This window comes from Pomacea canaliculata, linkage group LG4, assembly GCF_003073045.1.
Source record: "Pomacea canaliculata isolate SZHN2017 linkage group LG4, ASM307304v1, whole genome shotgun sequence".
Classification (NCBI taxonomy): domain Eukaryota; kingdom Metazoa; phylum Mollusca; class Gastropoda; order Architaenioglossa; family Ampullariidae; genus Pomacea; species Pomacea canaliculata.
The window spans coordinates 454,547-474,541 of record NC_037593.1 but is presented as its reverse complement, the minus strand read 5'-3'; the positions used below and the strand labels follow the sequence as shown (position 1 = coordinate 474,541).

At 39.3% G+C, this 19,995-nt stretch overlaps 2 protein-coding genes and 1 long non-coding RNA gene across 10 annotated transcripts; 1 reads left to right on the top strand and 2 right to left on the bottom strand.

The window, feature by feature from the left end:
• Positions 1-655: 655 nt before the first annotated feature.
• LOC112562038 (clathrin heavy chain 2-like) lies at positions 656-10,601 on the bottom strand. Of its 2 annotated transcripts, XR_003098771.1 has the most exons (10): positions 10,121-10,601; positions 8,780-8,899; positions 8,232-8,334; positions 7,641-7,793; positions 7,207-7,325; positions 5,284-5,448; positions 5,056-5,172; positions 4,307-4,480; positions 3,662-3,925; positions 656-1,532 (listed from the first exon to the last, which is right to left on the bottom strand). XR_003098771.1 is itself a non-coding variant. In XM_025235004.1 (9 exons), the coding sequence occupies exons 1-9, from the start codon at positions 10,346-10,348 to the stop codon at positions 3,821-3,823; spliced, it is 1,284 nt and encodes a 427-aa protein (XP_025090789.1). In that variant the 5' UTR covers positions 10,349-10,601; the 3' UTR covers positions 656-3,820. The 2 variants fall into 2 exon arrangements, 1 of the variants encoding a protein (XP_025090789.1); XM_025235004.1 differs by having other exon boundaries at positions 656-3,925.
• LOC112562041 lies at positions 10,528-19,623 on the top strand. Of its 2 annotated transcripts, XR_003098773.1 has the most exons (5): positions 10,528-10,666; positions 12,924-12,939; positions 16,367-16,502; positions 17,103-17,156; positions 19,566-19,623. It is a non-coding gene; the product is annotated as an uncharacterized LOC112562041 (long non-coding RNA). The 2 variants fall into 2 exon arrangements; XR_003098772.1 differs by lacking the exons at positions 16,367-16,502; positions 17,103-17,156; positions 19,566-19,623 and adding an exon at positions 13,695-13,829 and having other exon boundaries at positions 12,924-12,960.
• LOC112562039 (probable uridine nucleosidase 2) lies at positions 10,676-17,554 on the bottom strand. Of its 6 annotated transcripts, none has more exons than XM_025235010.1 (6): positions 17,417-17,554; positions 16,398-16,591; positions 15,694-15,850; positions 15,413-15,529; positions 14,906-14,916; positions 10,676-11,858 (listed from the first exon to the last, which is right to left on the bottom strand). In XM_025235010.1, exons 1-6 carry the CDS (start codon positions 17,427-17,429, stop codon positions 11,850-11,852), a joined length of 501 nt encoding a protein of 166 aa, XP_025090795.1. In that variant the 5' UTR covers positions 17,430-17,554; the 3' UTR covers positions 10,676-11,849. The 6 variants fall into 6 exon arrangements, with proteins under 6 accessions (XP_025090795.1, XP_025090790.1, XP_025090794.1 ...); XM_025235005.1 differs by lacking the exon at positions 10,676-11,858 and adding an exon at positions 11,944-13,979 and having other exon boundaries at positions 14,783-14,916; XM_025235009.1 differs by lacking the exon at positions 10,676-11,858 and adding an exon at positions 11,944-13,979.
• Positions 19,624-19,995: the final 372 nt, after the last annotated feature.

Genomic DNA, 19,995 nt, shown 5'->3' with positions numbered 1-19,995 from the left:
TTCCAAACATTTCAACCCTTTTGGTTCTCAAAGTATTTCGGACCGCAGACCACTTTACTTAAGTAAAACATATGGCAGACCACAAAGGCCTAAAAATCAGTCTGTACTATGAATTTCAAATTTAAATTGCTGCATTTGTTTCATTTTAATTCAAAACTAAATATCCTTTTGTGACAGTAGCATAGTAATAAGTTGACATAAAACTACCTCCTTATTTGTAATTAAAATGTTAATGCGAGGAATGCACCACTTTAAACATCACTTTGCTGACATATGACGACTGTCAGCCGCGGACCACCTGACTTATGCCCACGGACCACTAGTGGTCCACAGACCACACTTTGAGAACCACTGCTTTACCATGTTAAAGGAAGCATAGCAGCTGCGCACTTTATGCACTAACGAGCAACCTTTGCACTGTTTACTTGATAGCTTACACCGTTACATACACACGCAGCACACTGGACTATATGTACTCACACACCTGTTCACTAACTGAAAATCCAGCCACTCACCTCCCCCACCCTCATCAGGTCATAGGAACGACCGTCACCTACAACTCCAACAAGCAATAACAGATTTCAAAGTACAGCATAAAAGGGAACAAAATACAGAAAAGAAAACTAAGAATCTTGAAAATAAAACAGACACGGTGTTGAAATAAAAACTGTTTTAGTAGGCTTTGTAAGTGAATGCATACATGTAAACATTAAATACTGAGCAAGATGCACCTTTCTATAAATATATTCATAAACACCAGACATAATGGTTCAGCTACACCTAAAAGGTACTGAATATCGTTTTCTTGTACAGGTTATTGTGACCAACGACACGACTACACAAGACTGAATACAACAGTAAAATACATTCTGGTACATAACATAAAAATTGCACTTGGTGAGGCTCTAGAAAGCCCTGCAGACTTCAAGTTCAGGAATCAAATATCATCTCGGAGTATTGTGCCTGCAACAGGAGACAGCTTGCTTCAGTAGGTACTTGACATATCAGATTTGTGAGTCTCAGCAGCGGGTAAAACTGCACCCTGCTCAGGGTTAAACACATGCATTAGTGCCCAGGTCCGGCAGATGTAAAGGCCTGGCAGCAACTACTGTCCAAGCATTCAAGGACAATAAAATACTTGTCAGAAGTCATAATAATCAAATCATAAAAGACTTCCAAATCTCCAAGATCCACTCCTGTATATAAATACAAGGACGATGCAAGCATGGGCCAAATACGACACAATAAGGGAGGCAATGCCTAGACCCAGCAGCGAGTTCACAATAGTAACAGTGCATAACACTGCGTACACAGGACGTATTTAAGCAGAAAGACTAACTTTGTACTGGGTACAACCGTTTTAAGCAAGCACAAATAGCTTTCCTTCTCTCAAACAGCATGTAAACATAATGTTTATATTGTTTGTATAGTGTTCTAAAATCACCAAGACTTGCCTCCACTTTGGAAACATTTCGTACAGACAAGATTATCATTTCTTGAGCATCTTATCATATTCTTCCTTCTGTTTCCACCTGTCAGGAAAAAAAAAATGTAACAATACTAATACTAGGAAAACTCTACTGCAGAGAAAACAAAAAGCATTTCTTAGACAATGATCATCAAAAACTTTATATCAGCTCCTAATTGGTTTATGTTAAAATATCATCTGCTTTGCTTATAAGGAAAACTAAACAGACCTTCTTTGTAAGTGATCATTATAAACATCACAGGAGCTGTAAAGTAGTATGCATCAAAATATTACATAGTATTTTCTACCTCTTTGCATAAAGAAAACTGAAAGCACTTTTTAGTCAACAATCATTAGAAACATTACGTCAGCTCAAAACTGGTTTGCGTCTAAAAGTTTTGCTTACTATCATTTCTCAGGACCCAAGCTATTTGAATTCTTTTTAAAGAATTACTGAGATATGTTAGCTTCGTCATCAACCGTGTAGCTGGTAGCCTTCTACAATGTGGCAGAAAAGGAGAAGAGAGATTCCCTCAAGCTTTGTATAAGTAATAAATTAAGTTGATTATAAACACTTTCTGTAATATGCACTAAATAATACAAACACCAGACGTGATAGTTTTGTATACCATTATATCTCTTAACATGACATCAATGTCATAATGCCTGTTACATTCAATAAGTAATAATTACATAGCATGTCGCACCATAAAATATGGCAGAAAAATAATTTCTGTAAATTTTGAACTTATAATTTCTATTTTTCTTTCAGTTAAATTTCTTTGTAACTTATTTTTTATAATGTTTGATCACATGTGAATGTCACATTTTCAATATGGTAGCAGATACATACATGTACACAAGTCTGTGCAACACTGACAGCCTGCACACACCGGTAACTCCCCAAACTCCTGCCCATCCCTAATACACACATTCGTACTGAGAAGATAATTTTCTAAAATTAAAATCAGAATGTAAAAGGCACATAATGTTTCGATACGTACAACTGTTAAGAAATCTATAGCCATGCCCCCTTGACATAACAGTGTTACCATCTTCATGCAGCCAGTTTTACACAACACTGCTCATTCGGTGAATTATCAAAACGTTTGTAGCAAGATGTCCTCTCGCTTTTTGCATACATAGCACAGTTAATTGTCACTCATGAATACAGCACTAACAGCATTAGGTAATTGTCACCTGTTTCTGCATACATAGTACTGACAGCATAGTACTGATAGCAGAGTACTAATTGTCACCTGCTTCAACATACATAGCACTAACAGTTTCAGGTAACAGCATCAGATAAGTGCACAACACATATTTTCCAGTGGTCACATCAATACTAGTGTCCCCATAAGCTTTTGGCAACTAGTGCACGAAACTGTAGCCAGCAAAGAGGTTTGGTGTCTAGAAGCAAAATCAAAACTCAAAGACAAAGACAGTAGATATACATTACAAGTTTTTTTTAATGCAGACTTATGTCAACACTTGTTTGACTGCATCAGCAAAGAGCAGTTTACTATATACAAAAATGCCACTTCTGATGATCACTGTTTCCTCAATCACAAATACTAGGGGTTAGTATGCAGCAATTTATAAATAACACAATTACATCAGCTTTATCTATAGACAGTCCATGCTCAGCAAAGAAGAGCTTAATCTGTCAATAAAAACAACAAACAAACCTAAAGAGAAGAATCAAGAGTAATAATTAACAAAATGCAGCCAACTTATTGCTGAAGTAAACTAAATAAAAAAAAAAAAAGAAACCTATCAAGACTCAGCTGACATAACTTATTATATATGCCTGACAGACAAATCAAAGTCCCTGTAACAAATCTACAAGAACTAAGAGAAATAAAGTAGCTGAGGTCTTGTCTTGCCAACCATCACCACCAGCTTTTCCAACATCTTTGCACAAGTTTCTGTGATTTTCCCAGCTACTAGACTACTATAGAGACAAGACAGGGTAAAAAAAAACAAACCTGAGTCTCAACATAATGTAAATGTCTTGCAGTCAAAAAAGGCATGCAGATCACCAGACATTAATATCCAAACAATCCAGATACAACCGCAGTGACCACTGCCCTCTCTGACAACTTGTAATCTTGTATGGTTATACTTCATAGCTTCTGAAAACTTCATGCAAAATAAGATTTTAATAAAAAGAGCAGAATTAACATTACTCACCAATACCACTTCTTTGATATCACACTGAAATTTGTTTGTAGCCCTAGTAAATCATAACAGGTAGGAAAGAATTTAAAGGCAGTATTGTATAGGTCTGATTGTTATAGTGAAGGCCAAAACATAACACTCTGTAGCCAAAACAGTGTGAAATGTAAGTGATCACTGGCAAATGGCCTTCTCTAGGCGGTTGGCAGAACAGGATTTTCTTGTCGTCTCTCTTAGATAAGAGATGAAGCCATCCTTCTTCAGATCTACTGTGATTACCTGAGAAACACGTGTCAAGAATACATCAGATTTGTGAAGAGCAAATGACAGAAGCACGTTAGGAAGAACAAGCTGAATTCAAGCATAAAGAATGATTGACAATATCAGACTGTATCAGTTACTGAGTGATCTATAATCCACTACCTTCAGACCTCCAGTGAGAGAAAGAGGGATTGAAGAAAACCTGCTCTTCATCCTATGAATGACAATTCTGCAAATATTATTATTATGCTTGCTACATCTATGTTGTGTAGACTCATCTACATAATTTTTCTACTTAACTACGATAATCACTAAGCTTGCCCACATCTATAAAGTTTCATCAATATAATTAGCCCTTTTTGACCACCTGTACAATTTATTTACCTCAGAAGCACCTACCTGTCCCGCTCTAGTCACCCCAAGAATGCCCTGTGTGTCAGTGTTGAGGGTAGAAGTGAAAATGACGTCAGCAGAGATTCTAGTACAGCACAGACACATACCCGTCTCCATGTCACAAAGGTACAAGTACCCATACTTGGTTACAACAAATAGCAGTCCATACTCTGTTGACACCTGCACATCACACATTCACAGTGATATAACAAATCTGCCTGCACATATTTACAAATATGCAAGCAAATGTAAGTGGTCACATAAAATCTCAAGCAAATCTCACATGACAACTGAATACTACATAGTGTTGTAATCACAAATATCGCATACTAAAACGACTTAAGGCTTCAGAAACTAATCTCGAGCCTTTTGTTCCTTTCCTTGTGTCTCCCCACAAATGTGGAACTCTCTGCCCACAGCATTATGAAAAGCACAGATACTTTCAGTTTCAAATCTCAGCTATCAACTCCTTTCCCCTGGCTTTCCTTAAACTTTCCATTCACCTCTTGTCTCATGGACAAATTTATATGTTATTTCTGCATGGTTATGTGCGTGTGTGGATGTGTGTGTCTTCCTATGTTTGTTGAGTATCATGACTGTAAAAGACACTCAATCTTTGTGGGAACAGCACTATATAAAAAGCGCTTAATAATAATTTGCTATTATATAAAACTTACCATTTAAAGCTCAAGCAGAAATACTTTGCTACAAGACACCAGTAACTACATATGTCTATGTGGTATGACTGGACAAACCTGAACAGAGATAGGAAAATCATATCTCTCAGTGTCATCCAGGAACTGAATGTGGTCATAGCAGTTACGGGGAGCATAATTTCCAGCTCTGTATGGGCCCAGCTCTATGACATGCACCTGAAAACAAACAAATCTTCTGAAGCAACACTTTGTATTATCCTGTACAATTTGTAATAACAGTTTGTACTATTTTGCACGATTAAGATTTGTAACAGTTTGTATTTCTACCTTGCCATGGTCCTGGGACTCGCGAGAGGCTACACATAAGACTGTGGAGGGCTGGGGGTTGTCAGCAAAGTTGTATGTGGAAAAGCAAACAGCATGGGAGCTGATGCACTGAGTGATGTCCTCTTCAACACTGTACAGCTGAGTCACACCTGAGATGCGGTCATCCTGCAGTACACATGCACTCCACGTCAGTTTAACTGTGGTAACCTGAGATTTCTCATATGGCACACGTGAACTTGACAGTTTAATTTTACTATTGGGAAGTGCTAGCAAGACATCACAACATTTTATAATTTATTTAGCCCAAAGCCTGACAAAATGTGGATTGCTCAATGCTTTAAAAAAAAATTTCACTGTTTAAACAAAGTCAGTTTTTCCATTTTTTTATTAATCCATGTTTTAAATGGGCATCATATTATAATCTGAAGTAATCTAAACGCAAAGTAAACATTGCACATTGTGACTGTATAAGATGATGTTTGCTCAAGACTGAGATAACAACATGTCTCTGTTATTTATTCATTTATCCCTTGTCTGGTACTGGTCACTCGGAAGGGGCTGAGGGGACACATGGATAGATGTGGCAGCTGAAAAGGCCAGCTTCAGGGGATAGTGAGCAGGTCTTGCGCAGGATGACCAGACCAGTCTTTGACTAACAAGCTAGTACTTCCTCTGGTCACTGCAGCAATGACCACTGTCAAAGGTACCTTGAAGGACAAGTCTTCAACAAGGTGTCGTGCTGGATCATTTGGCCAAACCAGACCAGCTTATGTTGCTTGACTTTTGTAAGTAGAGGCTGCTGGTGTCCTACATGAGTGGCAATTGTGCTTCATACAAAGTCTTTGGATTTTTATGTTCTCTGTACAAGATCCACAAAGCCTGCTCAGGCACTTGTTCTCAAAATCCTATTTTCTCCTCTCTGTATGGACAAGCAGAGTTCACGCTTCAAAATAGTTAAAGCTGCCTACTTCTTTGAGATGTTGCCCTGTTCACATCAATCTTTTTGCTATTGTCAATGATCATGAGTGTGCTCTTATCAGTGATGGTCTCTATTCCATATGCATTAGAACTGTCCATCTGCTGATAGTTCTTGCAGCTCTGTTGAGTGCCTGCTAACAGATCTACATTGGAAATGAAAGTTTGGTTGTTGTGGAGGGTTCAATGCATGATGTTCTTAAAGAAAGTGCTGAACAGCACAGGTGATAGGGGGCCCCCATGACATATGCCTACTGTCATGTGAAAGTAAGCTCCTATTTGGTTACTCAGCAGCACTGTGCTCATTGACCAATTGTACAGCACTTCAAAGACTTGGATGAGGCTTTCAATGTTGAATTTTCACATCACGTGGCATAGCCTCTAGTGCCAGATTGTGTCAAAGTCTTATTAAAGTCTAAGAAGTTGTAATAGAGGTCCCACTGATTCTGAAAATGTTTCTCTATCTCGATGCGACAATAGTGCTCCTACCTGGTCTAGCATGTCTGTGATAAAACCTGATTAGGAGACAGTTACATGTTTGCTATAAAACCTACATCTGACTCAAAGCCACACACTGTAGTCAGTTTGATACCTGTGATAGTGTACTTCCCCTAGTTGACCCTCAAGAGATGGGACACCATCCTCACAACAGCTGACCCCAAGATAAGCAAGGCCTCTAATGGCTCATTCCCCTATGACTGTAAGGTCATGTGACAACCTTTACTTGTTACCTGAATGTGACTACCTTTACCTTCTTCCAGAATGTCACTATATGACTTGTGCAAATATGAATGAGGTGTAACCTAGTATAGCTAGTATAGTATAGTTTAACCTGTCATTTGTGTGTTTTTCAGGCCCTATATATATATATAGCCATTACATTTTTACTGAAGGTATGAGACCACAACTACAGACCATTCGTATAGTTTTCAGGTCTATTCACCTTACCTCGGGGATCAGACCTGTTATTGCGAGCCACTTAAGACTGGGGTCAGCCTTATAACTGACAATCTCACTGAAGGCCAGCCGGTGATGTCGCAAGAAGACTCGCTCTGGAGGACTATCCCCTTAAGACAAAAAAAAAAATTTTTGAAGTGATCCATTCTACAGGATCAAAAGTAGTCAATCATAGGCAGAGGCAGATGTACATTCATTTCTTGTATCACTGCCAGTGTATGTATGCCTCTACACACACATGCATACATGATAATGGCTCACTTCTCATTAATTGTTCAGTTTACATCAATTCTACGTTCCTTCAGTTTTCATTGCCATTTTATAAAACCTATAGACACAGAAGCCTATTTTTCGTAATAATCGAAACATTTTCTGTAAAAAAGAGTAATGTCACTAACCCATCAACCATTTCTTTAATTACTTACCTTGCCATAAATCCCAGTGGAAGACTGCTGTGTCAGTGACAATGGCAATAATGTCTGAGTTTAACCAAGTCCAATAGGAGACAGGCTCGTGTAAGTGTGTCCGCCCTATCAGCAGTTTTGTGTCCAGATTGAAAGCCTCAAAGCGAAAACCAGCTAAAACATTAAAATCATGTAGCTGCAATTAGGTCTGCTGCTCATTTTTGGTTATTTTCTATTCCAGCAACTACATTTTTTCAGACTTTGTGTCAGTTTCATTAAAGCAAACAATAATTTATTATATAAAGTTTTATAACAACAAATGACTTACCACTAGAAATGTTTACATAAACAGCAATTCAACTTCAACTAGTTAATAAACAGTGAAATAGCTTGGTACAACATGTATGGACCTTTGATCCAATGTTAACAGAAAACTATCTATTAATGATGATAATCTTCCACTTCCAGCAAACCTATATGACTAACATAAAAATCATCATGCACTGCATTCTGTCTACTAATTTATCATTTGTGAATCAGCTTGAGAGCTCTTAATAACCCAGTCTACCTATAACTTCTGATGCTACATATGCCTTACATTATGTTGCTCACCTTTCAGCGCAATGATTGGCTGTGTAGGGTTCATGTAGACTGAGTCAGCACTAGTTTGTCCTGCATATGATATTGTCCCTTCCTTAGGGCTCAGTACTGTTACCTAAATTTCCAAAAAAATATATACAAATTAATAATATATAAAGTAATGCTTCAAGTTCCATATTATGTTTTGAAATTAAGGAAAACTTAAAAGAAAAAATTCAAATTACTGTTCAATAAGAAGTAATTTATTGGTTTCTCTGGCATGTAAAACATTTTACATATTATCTGTCTAGAGAACTTGATTTGACTATCTCCCTTCTTCAACCTAAAAAATAAAAATATCCTTATGCTCAGCAACATCTGCAATTTAAAATTGCAGATCGATCTAGCTGCTAGAATTATATATCACAATGTAGAAGTGTAGGTAAATTAAGAATACTTCTTTAAATTTTTTTTTGGTTGACATGGTTGATTGACTCTACATTTTTAATCTCTGCTTCATAAAAGTCTGTTAACAGAACTTTTTTTGTAGGTTTAAACTTCCAAATATAATAAACTCCTACCGTTGCCCTTCGACTGCTGAGGTCATCATGGTTGTCATGACGCACTGAAATCCACTTATCAGAAGTGAGCGTAACACGTGCCCATGTTACCTGATCTCGTGGAATACCAATATGAGAAAGCTGAACACACACACATACACAAGCTCCATGTTATTAAGTATGGAGTGGTTTCAGACCTTATTCTAATTCGCTTAAAGTCATATTTAAATTCTCTATTTTTACCTCTAAACTGGAGCTGTGACAGTAAAAGTTTTATAAGTTCTAGTTCAAACTGGTCAAAATACCAACAATAAAGACACCACATTTGAAATTCGTCTTTTAAAAATCTTGATTTCCATTTTGTAGCAAAATATTTTTGTAAGTAAATGTTATAACTTATTGAATAGATACTGATATAAATAGAAATATTTAGAAAATGATAACCAGTCAACACTATCACACAACAATCATATACCTATTCTGGTCTATAACATAGCTCAGAGCAATTAATGTACTCCAGTGTACTCTACTTGCCCTAGAAATTTAAATGTGACAGACCTTAAGTGAAAAGGAAAAATAATTAACATGGAAGAACATAGAAAATAAGGTATGATATGAGATTATACAGAGGTGTACAATGTACATGAGGCACTTTAAAATGATGGGGAGTGAGTGAAAAACTGCAAGAAAAGGCAAGAAAGAAAATGAAAACAAGACTAATGATAAAATAGACTTTTTCTTACAGCTGTCTAAAACCAAAGATTTCTGCATTTCAAAAGTAGAGATGCTGCATGTATCAGGAAGAAAAACAACATACTGTAATACATGACAGTATACATGTTCCTTTAGCAAGGTAAACAACATACAATGTGCTTACCGGACAGTACATGCACCGCCAGCAAAGGTAAACAACAACATACAATGTGTTTACCGGACAGTACGTGTACCGCCAGCAAAGGTAAACAACAACATACAATGTGTTTACCGGACAGTACATGTACCGCCAGCAAAGGTAAACAACAACATACAATGTGTTTACCGGACAGTACATGCACCGCCAGCAAAGGTAAACAACAACATACAATGTGTTTACCGGACAGTACGTGTACCGCCAGCAAAGGTAAACAACAACAACATACAATGTGTTTACCGGACAGTACGTGTACCGCCAGCAAAGGTAAACAACAACATACAATGTGTTTACCGGACAGTACATGTACCGCCAGCAAAGGTAAACAACAACATACAATGTGTTTACCGGACAGTACATGTACCGCCAGCAAAGGTAAACAACATACAATGTGTTTACCGGACAGTACGTGTACCGCCAGCAAAGGTAAACAATGGCAGAACATGTATTACCTGAACGAGTTCGTTGATGGTGACGGGCGGGCCACGTTCGTTGCCTACAACTACTCGCCCTGCAGTATCCCCAAGCTCGCCCTCCGAGTGCGACCGGTGGCTGGGATGCTGAGCGTGAGGAGATACATCGAGCGACGACTGCATGGAGTCCCTGGCCAGCTCGTCCTCCCGCCATATTTCCGATCTGGCTTTGACGATGGGCGAGAATTTGCTACATTTCTCCACCATGGTCGCTCACATCTTCCACGGCACTTGTTAATGAACTCGAAAGGAATCAATAAACAACGACACACGTTGTTGTTGTTGACCCAGCAGCGACCTGGCCTGAAGCCGCCCCGCACAGCCTGTGGAGTCTGCCGTCTGCTACCGTAACGGTCGTGGAGCTCTCCAGGCGAGGAGACGGGAAGGCTGAGTATGGCCGCCACACGCACCGCGAGCTTGTAGCACCTTACCACTCTATACACAGCTCTCTGGAGGCTGCTAACTGTCTATATTCATAATCCTGACAGTCACATCACTGGCGTAGAAAGATGGTTGTGAGAGACGGTGAGCGATGTTGACTCGCACATTGAAGACGAAGCCTGTACAGTGTACTTACTACTTACTGACACAACAACCTGATCTGACTGCTAGATCACAAGCACGCCCTGCCCCACTTTCTTGTCCCTCAAGGCTCAGCTCAGTACTCAGCCCAGTTCTGTTTATTCTGTATATGAAGTCACTTTCATCTTGCATCTAATCTCACGTTTCTCGTCAATCATATGCTGATGATACGCAGCTGTACTGCTCCACTCCACCGGCTGTCTCACTCCAACAGACTCGATCCTTCTAAACTGCCGATTAATGGTGATATGATCGATCTGGTTTTCTGTAGGTCCATCTGGTGAAGTCCAGGTGATCTTGTGAATGGTTTTGTGTGGAAATACTATGCCTCCGACTACAAGGTCATTGAACAAGTAGAATTAAGTCTGTGCGCAGCTCCCCATTTTCGTTGCAGTTGCCCACACCATGCTTTCCCATTATGTGTCCTTTGTCTGTGTTGTCATTTCCAACTTCATGTCGCCCATTATGATTTTTAGGTCTCCTTTTGGAGTACGAACAACCAGAGCTTGTAGGGAGTTGTGAAAGTCTTCTTTTTCCTCTTCTTTAGCTGCGTTGGTAGGTGCATATGGCACTGGATCTTTCTTCCTTTGGAGTTAAACTTGCTGACATGAGTCGTGGGGCAACTGGTTCCCATGCTATTAATGCTCTTGCAACCTCTGGTGTCATCAGAACTGCTACTCCTTGTGTGTGGTCATGGTCAGGGTCTTCATGTCCCGAGCAGATGATAGTCTCCCCTAATGAAAGTCTGGTCTGACCGTTGCCACTCCACCTTGTCTCACACAGATTGAGGAGCTTGAGTTCTTCATTTCCTGGGCTGCCTGAGTTGATTTACCTCTCTCGTATAGGGTTCTGATGTTCCAGGTCCCTATCCTGGTTTTTGCCTTGGCCGTGAGATGGGTCGGCGAGCTGGCTTCCCGAGGGCTTTCACCAGCACGCGTCATAGGCCCCTCCAAAGAGGGATCTTCCTGTCCAGGCTCTCATTGTGCAGTTAATATGCTTCGGGTTTCTGTAGCGTTTTATTTTTTACAGGGTGGGGTTGCTAGCCCCACGCCCAACCCTCCTCCTTCATCCGGGCTTGGGACTGGCAGGTTACCTGAATGGGTTCCAGGTAGAGTTGTTCACATGACTACATAAACTAAATGGGAAAAAAAATGCAGAATTGAACTAGGCCAAATGAAAATCTACAATACAAGATTCAGATTAAGAAAGTAGGCATTTCAGTATGTATTAGATGGATTCTTTATTACTTTAAGGGCATAGCTCCAGCAAGGGTGTGAGTATATAAGAAAATAATTTCACAATTTTAATACAGCTGTGCATACAATCCAGTAATAAGTAATGTCGAAACCAGTTATTCTCAAATTCTAGACACACATATATATGCACTTCAAAAAGCATCATTTGCGAATGTTACTACCCTCTCACAGACACAAACACAGCTCATCCACCATTATCCTAAATATCAACTCCATATATGGAAAATCATTACATCATAAAACAGCTTCTGGCTATCAAGGCAAAACTTAGAGAAGGGACGTAAACCGTTATCATGTGTAACGTGTTGAATTATGTGGACAATTATGACCTTTCTATGTGCATGGTGTGTATTCAGGCGACAATCTCCAGAAAAAAGAGTTGTGATTGATCAGAAGCTTCCAGATAATTGAAATTACCTTTGTTCCCTTCTCTTCGAAAAAAATTGCATCATGAGAGAAAGTGAATTACAGAGAGAATAAAATAGAGTGGACTGTCAAAGTGCTCTTCAACAAATATTTTATTGGAGATGGCGACCTTCTACCTCCTTGGTAAATAATACCAACTGGTGGTCTCCTATTTCGTAAATAACTCCTGTAACTGGTTGTCATCCTTTCACACCATCTCTCCCTCTGACTCGTTGGTTAGCAACAGTTAGCGCCTGTAACCAATACAGTGATAACTGGCTGTCCTGGGTTTAGCTTTCATCTTACACACAATGTTCTCTCTCTCTGCATATGTCACCCATTTACAGCCCCAGGTGCTTTGCTATGATGCAGTGCATTAGTTGAAGTCCCCCCTCTCACTTTGTGTTGTGTAAGGGTCAGTAACTTGGTTTCCTAAGTAGTGTTGTGTCCTGTACCTACAGCATTCAGTCAGGAAATGTACATTTCTGATGATAATTATGAAAATGACTATTATAATGATTGTACCCAATATGTTTCAGCCAGCAAGCCACTCATGTAAGCTCTTTTTCCAGTCAGGTAAATATTTGCAAAATTTTACTTTTGCGTTTTGCAAAATTTCCCACCTACCCAACACACATAAGCATACCTGCATCTGGGTAAATATTGACATATTTATTATACATTACATAATTTGCATGACTGCAGTCATAAACAGTCAAACACACACACCACTCTGAAGTACAATTTACAGAGTAGAGCAGACCTGGGCAAACACCGGCCCGCCTCCTGTCTCTGACCGGGCCGCCCGCTGGCCCGCCCGCCAGTATATATACTACATATACAGTATTGGGTAAAACTGAGTTAACTATATTAGTCCGGCCCTCTGAAACCATCCCAATGTCTCATGCGGCCCCTTGGGAAAATTAATTGTCCACCCCTGGAGTAGAGGGATCATCCCCTCAATGTTTACATTTGGTACACAAGGAAAGCACAACAGACAAGAACAATGATGGGTTGTACACAGGTAGAAAAATAACATGGGTTATACACAGGAAAAACAATGACAGGTTGTACACAGGAAAAACAAGGAAAGATTAACAGGCAACAAAAGGTTTAGTAGTTTACTACTGAAAGGCTTTAATACACCAAAAGTAAATGTTGAACTCTTTAGTTTTCAAATGGCATTTATCATTTTTTTTTTTAACTGAACAGTTTGTTGTAAAAATATTTAATAGCAATCGTTGCTAACAAGTAATTTAGAATTTATTTCTAGTGATCATGCTCCTAAATAGTTCTTCTATCATTTTCAGGTTCAATTCAAGAATGACACAGATGTTTTCTTTTTCTTTCATGGCGTTGTACCAATCTACAACCATCTGACCTCGAGTGAAATATCCATTCAGCTCAACCGTACCATAGATCTTTTGGGATTCTTTTACAACACTGTCATCAAGAAACACTGCTAGGGCATAACCATCACACGACTTAAAGCCAATAGTACTTTCTGATTTAGCAGTCTGGATTGGTGTCTCCATTGAGTCTTGCAAAAATCTAGATATTTCATTGTCTGCACCAGTCCACTCTTCGACAAACTCCTGTAAAATAATATGGACGGCATACTAATCTCAGAGGATGTTTTTTCCAAATTGACAATAATACAATAATCATCCAAAATTACAAAAGAGGGAAAAAAACACAAATTTAACACTGAAAGAACATAGCACACAGTTTTAATATTGAAAGAATACAGTACACTATCATGCTCCTTGACTTTTAAGAACGATTGTCTAGACTTCAAAGAAAGCACAACAGTAAGTGCTTACTTTGTGCTCTATGTGTGTGTGCGCATGCATATGCTCATGCATTTTTATGTACAAGCATGGCATTCTGTTTGTCTACCTGCTCATGGGTCTCTCCTTTCTGTGTACATTCTATTTGCCTATCCGTTGACATCTCTTATTGAACACTAAATGAGCTGGTACGTCTGGTAATTGTCCAGACCCCTGCACCTCTACACTTGCCCACCAAACTCAAAGCTCATACAATCGTGTCAGTCTCACAGTTTTTCTTAGCCACTTCGTTTAACATTTAAATTACTTTATAAAAACTTAAAGTTTCATGGCTGTTGGTTGGTATATCAGAAGATATGTATTCCTGTAATTGTCTGGTATTGTCCTTACATAACCTAACCAAACCCTAAATCCTGAATATAATCCTGTGATGCAGAATCTGAATCTGCTCACCAAACCACCCACTCATCCTGTAACTCACCTTTACTCAAAAGTGACAACCCACCACAAAATATAAGAATCTTTCTAATGCTCTACATTAGTGACTAGAAAGTCAGGAAAAATAACATGCAGGAATACAATCTCCCTCATTTTCAAATTATTCATACCCAAGACAAGTGGTGATTCAAACAGACTTCGTATGGAAGAAGCCGAATTCTTGCAGCTGACTTAAGAACAATAAAGGCAGCTTCAGGATCAGTGAAAAAATTGAACTCAGCACATGGACTTACTCTGCCTCGAGCTAAATAAAAAGAAAGAAAGGAAAATAATAAAAAAAATGCAAGAAACTTTAAGAGTGACAAGACAAAAAATGTCATAAAAACTTTAAAATTTGTACTGCTGTTTACTGTTGCTATCATTTCCATGGAGCCTTTGAGAAATTCATATTTCATTTATGTCAGTACTTGTTCATGCTGCTCCAAAGACAGAATAATTACAGCACGTGATGTGAATAAATGCTTCCTCTATTAATATTTAATAAATTACAATTGTATAATTTAACCCTAAGGCTGTTCCCCTCCCCCCCCACACACACACACACACTTCCCACTAGTGAAGTATATGAGACTTCAGAGGTGGTATTTTAGCATTTCTGTTGCACAATCTTTGTTACATAACAAAGAATCATAAATGAACTTACTAATAAATGATCTCTCACTATCGAGGTACATTAATATTAGCACCTATAAGCTCAGTAATCATCAAAATACACTCCTTGACAAGAATAATAATTTTACCTCCTATGTTGCCACCCATGATGATAATGTCATGAAGTTTCTCTGAAAAGTTGGGGTCAAGGTTCAAAGCCATGGCTACATTTGTCAGAGGCGCCAGTGCTACTAATGTTATCTCCCCTATGAATAAAATGAATCATGTATTATGACAAGAACTGACTGAGCAGACAAAAATAGTTGACCACTCTAAAAACAGCTCTGCCAACAAGTCACAGCTCCATCCCACATTTTCTCACTGACTGAATGAAAGAAAATAGATCAGCAGCAAGAAAACACCAGTTTACCTGGAAACTGATTTGCAAAACGTACGAGAGCAATGGCAGCATGCTCAGACTGAAGTTTACTCAAATCTACTGGTGTCTTCCAAACTTCAGCAGAATAATTGTCGCTAGGTGAAACCTTGCCCAGTAGTGTCCTTGCTGCACCCTTGAACACAGGTACCTGCTCTCTTTCCCACATTCACACACACACACGTACACACATGTGTACACACACACATGCACACAAATAAAGTATTGTTTTAAAGAAAATATTTGAGACTTTATAAGGCATAGTACTTTCTGTAACTAGTAGAAATGGTATTTATAAAATGTATAAATAAACTTAACACAATGAACTTTTTGTAAGCCTTGCCTGCCACAAAATGTAACAATAATTTCTATCAGATTTTTTTCAAGTGTCATAGAACATAATAAAACTTCCTTTAACACACTGAAACAATTCAAACATAAAATAAGCTTTTATAATTAGAATTAAATATGACTATGTACATGTAAGGTTTGAGTCTCCGCAGATATCAACTACATTTAGCACGTTTAGTCAGATACCAAGTACATTTAACATGTCTCCCTAAATTTGGGCAATTTAATTTCTTATGCTTAACAACAAGGATGCATGAAATATTTTATAATAAAATAAAAAAATCTATTTTAGAATAAAATGAATAATCTGTTTCAGAGGCTACCATTTAGCAGTTTTCCAACCTTACATCAAATCTTTTGCAAGTCTGTAACACTCGGAAAGTGTTGGCAACCACATCATCAATCTTGAGATTTCCATTGGCACATGTGATGGCAACAACATCAACAGAAGGGTGTGTAAGGGCAAGGATTATTGCATGTGCATCATCCACTCCAGTATCAACATCCAAAATGACTTTTTTCTTCCTTGCTGCCATTTTTTCTGAAAGTAAACATAGTTGCCTTGCCTTCTAGCAATCAAGGCAAGTTTCTTGTCTCCTGGAAATGGGTGCAGTACATAGCTTTCTAATATTTTTACATTATTTGAAAAAGATCAATCAATTCACAAGCTGTATAAAACAATACTTCACGCAGTCTGCAGTGTGAGATGTAAGGTAATCAGTCCAGGTTTTTATGTCCACACATTTATCATCAAGGTTTATAAAGTGAGATTTATAATGATACAGATAGGCTATTACATGCATTATTCATCCATCATGTATTATTCTCATCCAGTGCATGAATTATAATTGCTGTAAAACTTAAAATGTTTCTTAGTTATTAAATGTACCTTTACCTTAGGTATATTTAAAACATGTACACTTTCTACAATTTTTCTTTGAATTTGTACTTTTAAAGAAAATAAAAGGCTTCATGTTCATAATTGCTTCATAAGATAAAGTGATAATAATGCATCGTCAGTTGTCCGTTTTCAAATGTTTAACGTTTTTCAGAAAGATGGATAACGCAAGGGGAATTGATACCAAACTTCCAAACAAGCATAAAAGGTAAAAAGTCAGACTGCAAACACCAGACCAGAGACTATAAATATATAAATATACAAAGGTATATGTAGGCTGTGACCAGACGCAGTACACACACCGCGGTTGGTGTCTACACTCAGACACTTCTGCTACATCTTAACATCAGTAATAATTAAAGGTTGCACGGAAAGCTGAAGTTCACAGCCACTATATTGTCCAAGCGAGCCTGGAACTGTTAATGTTGTTAAACTTGCTGCTGTCAGTTGAGTGAACACTGAACTCACCCACAGATGACATCTTGACCTTTGCCCCGCTCAACCTTCTTGTCTCCCCTTACAGACAGCGATGTCGTCTTAATTATCTCTATGAATCTTTCTTAATTAATGGACTTAATGTGGCTGTTACACTGACACCTGTTGTTCTTGAGCTGTATGTATAATACATGCGACGCACATGTCCGCGGTAACTCCTACACTCCCAGAGTAACTCGTGTAGGTTACTCCTACACTGTACTAGTCTAAGGGACAGAACCCTGATATCAGACCATGCTGCCAGTAGTTACGTCCCTCTTCACGTGTCACTGTGGTGTGACATGACCAGCAACTCCAAAATTGGCACTTGGCACTCTGGCATTTCATTGCTGAAAATGTTGGTCTTTCATTGCCCAAGATTTAAAGTTATTATTCAAAATTATTTTCCCTGAGTAAAGGAAGGGGACTCGGACTTTGCTTAATTCGATATAAGGGCCGGGAGAGGAGGGCCAGCACCCGAGTTCTCATCCCACCTCACAGGTGGGTAACAAATGGTGGGGCGGCCATGGAAATGAGTGTGGTGACTACGAAATATAACTCTGATCTTTCCTAGCCAGTAGTGGTAATAGGTAGTAGGTGAGCTACTGTTTGGAGCAGGTCAGACGCAGTCGTCTGTTCTTGTCGAAGATGGAGTACAAGCAGAGGCGGCGTTAGGAACCGGTAAGAACACGCGGGGCCTGGGGCCGATCATCCGCGCGGGGCCGAGGTAATGGAGGACGTGTATCAATATCCCTATTGATATGATGCCGGAAGCACTGATTAATATACAGTTAGATAGACTGGATCAATTTCGCGAAATAACGCACGAATTTAGTGTTTTAATTGTTCGTAACCTTTCCCACAGTTTGTGACTGTAGCGGTTTTTTCTTAAAGCGAAATGATATGATGACGATAACTTCATAAACTGCTTGTTACTATTGTCGGGTTTAAAGTTAAGACATGGCTTCAATAATTTGATTAATTAGAACTTGGAAGTGTTTTCTAAACGTCAATTTTTTTTTGGTCACAACTTGTTTAACACAGCTAGCACTACTCATTCACTCACTCACTCACTCACTCCACTCCACTCCACTTCACTCCACTTCACTCACTTCACTTCACTCACTCACTTCACTTCACTCACTCACTTCACTTCACTCACTCTTATTTTTATTATGAAGTGCTGTTGTCAGATTTGAACACACCACCTTTCAGTCTTTAGACCTCGTCTCTAGCCACCAGGTTATACAGCCGTTACCAACTAACGTGTCTAAAGTTCGTGAAGAAGTCAAGTTCGCCGTTTACAACAATGAACAAATCCGCTGAACCGAGACGCACACGTCCCAGAACCGGTGACGTCATCGACAACGAGGCTGCTGTTAACGAAGATGACTAGTGCACGACGGACCACGAACACGCTGCTACTGTCCCCCTAGGTGCCTGCAACTGCCAGGAACACACACGTCATACTCAATGGAGTGAACAAGACCGAGTGACAGACGGCAACAACCTACCCGATCCTCTCCCCTCCAGACATCATTGTACGCGTGGTCAGAGTTGTCTGCCCAGTCAATGGAGGACATCGAAAACGGACAACAGTACCCTACAAAGAACACCAACAAGAACTAAGTGACAAGATGGCCGGTCCTCCACAGTTCATGACAATTGCTATCCCATAATGTCGAGGACTTTGTGTGGACGGCAAGACACAAGCAAGACAAGGGAGAGAATAAGTTCCACTGACCCAGTGACTACGCGACACGAGGTGTCCGTGCTAACGGTCACCAGGACACAGCACGGGACTCACCCGTGAAAATATTTCACATCTTCAACTGCGACATCGACGGTTTGCTCGTGAAAACACGATCCTGGCTTTGTACAAACATTAACGTGTTTGTTATTGTGTCTTACAGACATTGCTTGACGTCAGCAGTACACTGCAATGTTTCTCTGACTTCCAACGATACTTCAGTCCTGCTTCTACACTTACATCGCAAGGAAGAGCTGCCGGCCGATATCCTTGTTTTAGTAAAAAATGTATTTAATAAGTTTTTGCATAGACTGCAGTGTACGGTTGACAATTTGATTTTATTGCAATTTGACACCGAGTTTAACCAGACAAGTTCTGGACTTAAACCCACAGATGAAACGCAGGGTTCGGAGACAGACCAGGAGGAGATCGATCCTCGGCCCAGAACCGGATCCGCTGGGGTGGTATGGTTGCGGCACTAGGAGGACAAAGAAGACTAAAAAGATAAGTGGGTTTGTGTGTGTGTGTGTGTGTGCTGCTTCCACCATTTTGTAAGTCTATGATCATGTTGAAAGCACAGTTACATCTGGACTTACAGGCCTACCACAGAGACGTTAATATTCGAATACCACTTCTACCTACCGCAGCGTTCTCATGGCAACCTACTATTTCTACCTACGCATCTGGTTTTGTAACATCATTTCTCATCTCCATCTCTTCCCCAGAAGCACATTTTCCCGAGTTCCTCGACCATCTCACCGGAACATGGAGATGAAGCTGAGTTTGTAAGGTGGCCAGTGACAAATCACTGTCATGTGACCCC